The following is a 5,007-nucleotide window of genomic DNA, read 5'->3' on the forward strand; positions in this document are numbered from 1 at the left end:
GGGGAGGTTTATGAATTTGGTTGTTCTGATCCATCTACCATGCATATTGTCTAAAAGTCTGATTTGGTATATGGATATAAGTACCGGATATCCAATTGGGCTCTCAGGAGCATTTGTTCCTGCGCGCCCGAAATGTTTTCCCAAATGTCCAAGGACATATGAAAAAAATAGATACTATCTGCCAAAGTTCAGGTGGAAAGCCCGAATGTTTCAATTTGTGCAGGAAAATCAAGTTAAATGCCAGTATTTTTGTCCGTTGTAGAGCAGTGATCTTTGTTCTTTTACTCATGAAACACTACTATTCCGTTTGGCATGAAAATTGCCAAGCACAGTTTTTGACACTAGACGTGAATGCATACAATGTTTTTAGATTGTTTTTTCTCGATTTTGATTACAATTTATTGTTCATCAAAGGTGCAAATGCTCCCAGAGCCAAAATGCCACATGTCTTCCATCTGGTGTGTAATACTAACTTGATTTGGTTCGATTGTCTGGACTTTATTTCAGTTGCATGGGTTTTCTTTCCTTTTTTTCTGAGAAATACCTGTGACGTCATTGACCATAAGAATTACAGGTACACTAATTTGGACCTAAGATCCAAGAAAATACAAAGTAACTCCTATGACTAAGATTTAAAAAAAATCACCGAGCCCTAATTGAGTAGGAATTTTCCTGTGAAATCTATGTGCATGCATGTGTACCATCTAGATCTATGGGTTTTCCATTTCTTAAGCCACGGCCCCGATAGATATCTTCACTTCCTAGTGAGATCGAACCTCGCTTGTTGTGCCACTAAGATCTATATCATTTGTTCTACCGATGAATCTATCGTTGAGATGTTGACTTTTTTATATTGATGAATATTGACCATTCATTATTTATCACTAGCAAATATGTGCATGCGTTACAACAGGACAAAAAAAATCTGATTATGTACGTAGATTATGCTAGGATGAGATAAGGACTTTGAAGATGTCATTTCATAAACTACGTCTGAATCATGTTATGACGAGATAAGGGACTTCTAAAAAGTCGGTTTAATGACTGAAAATGTGATGGTCTCATCATGACTTGATTTTATAAGGTGCCACAACGATTTTTTTTGCCTGGGGAAACTGCATTGATCGACCCTGCCTGAGCTAGACTGATGAATGGTGTGCCTCGCCTTGCCCTAGCACCGCGGTGTTTTCCATGACCGGTAGAACTATAGTATCAGAATAAACATAGCTATGTATGAAGGCAAATTAGACATTTAGTCATTTCCATATGGCTTACAAAAACTAACCCATAGAAAGTTGTGTTAATTTTTTTTAGGCACAGCGTTGTATAGAACACAAAAATCATTTTTATACCCGATACGCGATAGACTAAATAAAATCATAAAACGAGCTTCATATATCCCCTAAAAGAACTCTATGTCCAGAGACGTAATATTATAGTATGTTACCCGTATATAGCACAAGCAAAGACGTAGCGCATGCTATAATAATCAAAGCACATGGCGTTATGGCCCGAATCGTTTTATTCACTTACTGGTGACATAGTGGGTAATTTATAGCAATTTTCGGGGAAGTATTTAGATGGATGCTCAGAAGCACTATTTGCTTTATTGTTAGGGGTAGATTTAAATAATAGATCGATAGATACTATAGTATTCATGAACCGTGGTATTTCATGTTTACAACTTGTATTATTGTGATTTAGCATTAAAAATACTTTCCATCCAAACAGAGACATTCTCATACCAAAATAACTTACTTATGACTAGTACCTGTGACAGCGGCAACAACGCATCCACCTGGTACAGTGTGGTTGCCCGTGGTTCCTGGTGGGCACCGACATGTGAAGGATCCATCCGTGTTTTTACAATCGCCGTAGCACTTAGTCTCTGGTCTTGACCACTCGCACTCGTTTATATCTACAAGGGATTGATCGATCATCGATCTACCAGAAAAATAGAATTCTAAAAAAAAGTTTTCTTTACCTTCGCACCCGTTGGTGAGGTAGGGATTGCCGTCATAACCTTGACTGCATAGGCACGTGTAACCTCCTCTTCTTTTACCCTTTATTGGTTCGCTGTGGTTGCTCTTGCAGACACTGCTGGGATGGCCAACAACCTCCCAACTCAACCAAAGGGGAACTTTCATTGTTTCTTCTGACGGGGGCTGACCTGTTTGTAGCAGATCGTTATAGATGGAGCTATCATCGAACCACCTATGGTCGGCGACAAACACGCGTACAGGGAATCGCTCTAGGTCCGCACTACGGTTCCATCCGAACCATCTGAGCTGCACGGTGTATTTCGACGTGCCGGTGCTGCTGCTGTTGTATACTTCACCGTCCTTGTCGTAGCCGTCCATGGTTACGATGCCCGCGCGGCAGCAGCCTGTGCCACCGGAGCATGGCAGGCCCACGCTGCTTTCATCGTCTGCTGCATACGGATCCCTGTCTGCTTTGTCGCCACAGACCGAGGTGCAGCTGGCCACTATGACGTTGCCGCTCTTCACCGTCGCCTGCATATTGCAGCCCGTCAGGATGAGCTCGCTGTGGACCGTCTTCACGGTTGACAGCGAGTATGGCCCGTCTCGCCTAAGCCCGCGGCTAAACATGCCGTTGCCGTTGCCATCGATTTTAACGTCACCATTGCGTTGGGCCTGCATAACGAGGCCAACGCCGGGGTTCCAGAGGATTTGGAGAGTGCCTTCGGTGTCGAGTAGCAGCCGCGGTCCTGAGCCCGTAGTGTTGTCGCAGGTAAGGTTGAAACCCGGCAGGTAGCAGCTGGCATCCGAGCCAATGCCGAACGGGTACGGCACTTCCACGCCGCCGCACGACCTGACGCATTTGGGCATCCCGATCGGCGCCGGGCTCGGATCACCTGCTGCTGCCACTGATCCTCTAGTGAAAGTGAACACCGGCACTAGTATCAGTGCTGTTGCCGCTATAGCTACTGCCGAGATGGTTATTTGCGCCATTGCAATAGATGGATGGATGGATGCTTGAACGGTGGAACGAGCCCTATAAAAGCGCTAGCCTGCAACTGGCTACCTCAAGCGCCATCATGCAGGCGCCCGTTGTTGTGAGTACGTACAGGGATCCACCAGTTTCACGTGGAGAAGATGCGACCAACAGCGATGCCTGCAGAGCCGGCTAAAAATCAATCCATTCCCATGGCAGCTGCTCGCTCGCTGCTTCGATGATGGCCGGCCGGACTTGTTGATTCCCCTGCAGCTTGACGCCGAACTTCAAAGGACTGGCGTCTTCCGCGAACCCTGTTCGATTTTTTCTTGCGAGGAGATGATGAGATACCAAGCCATTTCGGTCCAGCCAGAGAAAGACACGCGTATCTGAGCGCCTCATCAGTTTCCACCGACGCCCGAAACTCGTATAAAAAAAAATGCTAACGCGGGTCGTCTCAGTCGTCTTACCGACCAACATCACTGTGCTCTTGGTCTTTCCCCTGGCACTCTTTCACGCGATTTGTCCTTGGTTTTTGGATTTATAGCTAGACTGTCATGAGCTCGTGACTTCGCCCCCTCTGCAGGCACAAAAGCATTCACGTTCAGACTTGAAAAACGAATCGGAGCCAAATGCTCTGCATGCAAATGATGATTGTGTAAAACAAATTATCAGCCCTTTTTTATGGGTCCTACGTTGACTGACTTGAAGAGTACCATGCTCATCGATCTCTCCCTAAGCTTACTGCATGCATGTGAAGCAAGCTCTCTAGAGAAAATCGACAAGGAGATTCGTTCTTTCCCGGGAAAAAAAATCTAAAAAAGAATACAGCACCGGAAAAGTCTACATTATCTAACTTTTGACGTCTAAAGAGGCATCCATTTATTTTAGTAAAAAAATTGTACTTTCCATGCTATCCAATAACCAAATACTGACAAAAAAAAAATCTAGATTACCGACACAAGTGCAGAGAGCGGTACCACACAACGACGGCAGTGACACAGAGCTACCACAACTGCCAAAGAATTGACCAACGAGGCCACACAAGCATGATCGATGTACAGGGGAAAGTCTAAAAAGGAAAAAATAAACCAACATGAGATGTTTATTTCTTCTCCATTGTCTTCCTCAAGAGTAATACCGAAAAATCTGAGAATAAAACACATAGAGAAGGAACAAGACTAAATAAAATGATATGAGTAAGGAAAGATTAAGAAACTATGAGGAATGCGAATTATCAGATAAGGAATGACAAAAAGAAAAGTATTAAGAGAAAAAGAATAGCAATGCAGGGCGAGCTCGAGTCCTTACTCAAGTCCTTCCCTCATGTGATAATAACCTAGATGCTGAACTTGCGGCGTGCAGGGAAGGAGTCGAGCTCGCCCTACACCGCATAGACCGCCCCATTGTTGTTGAGATGGACAGCAAAGAAGCGGTCATGATGTTGAACGCTCGGTCGGTGGACCGGTCGCGTTCGCGTGCACTCGTCACGGAAATTCAGAGGATGATTGCAGATGACCCTAGGGAGATTTCGATTACTACTATTAGACGCTTGCAGAATAAAGTGAGTCATGCTCTTGCTGTTGGTAGAAGTACGCCTCGTACTACTATTTGGTTGGGCTCGGATATGAGCGACATTGTAAAACTAGTTGTGGTTGACTGGCCACCTTGAGTTAATAGAAATCTCCCTTTACCCCACAAAAAAAGAAAAGAATAGTAATGCAGATTAAAAAGGCCCGTGCGCTGCAACGGAGAAAAAAAAACAGCCCTCTCATATCTCTCAGTTGGACAGACTGTGCGTGATCGGTTGGCAGGTTATGAGATCGAACCCTCCCGTGGACAATTTTATTTTTTGACAGCTCTACGGGCCTGGGCCACAGTGCGCCGTCAGGTGGGCTTCCTCTGTTGGGCCAAAACGGGTGGCAAATAACAAAACCAAATAGCATATGTAAAATTAATTAAAGCCAAACAAAACGAAATAGGACAAAACCAAGAATATCACCTCCCTTTAACAGTAGGTATAGACCTTGAAGTAATGTCCTAGCCACCAGA

At 44.6% G+C, this 5,007-nt stretch overlaps 1 protein-coding gene across 1 annotated transcript in view; it reads right to left on the bottom strand.

Moving 5' to 3' along the window:
• Positions 1–2,972, bottom strand: part of LOC119320786 (wall-associated receptor kinase 5-like) — a 13,210-nt gene extending 10,238 nt beyond the window's left edge. The window contains exons 1-2 of the mRNA XM_037594732.1: positions 1,985–2,972; positions 1,788–1,918 (exon numbers count right to left, since the gene is read on the bottom strand). Of these exons, the coding sequence (XP_037450629.1) occupies positions 1,788–1,918; positions 1,985–2,972 (1,119 nt within the window). The remainder of the gene's footprint in view (positions 1–1,787; positions 1,919–1,984) is intronic.
• Positions 2,973–5,007: the final 2,035 nt, after the last annotated feature.

This window comes from Triticum dicoccoides, chromosome 6B (genome assembly GCF_002162155.2).
Source record: "Triticum dicoccoides isolate Atlit2015 ecotype Zavitan chromosome 6B, WEW_v2.0, whole genome shotgun sequence".
Taxonomy (NCBI): Eukaryota; Viridiplantae; Streptophyta; class Magnoliopsida; order Poales; family Poaceae; genus Triticum; species Triticum dicoccoides.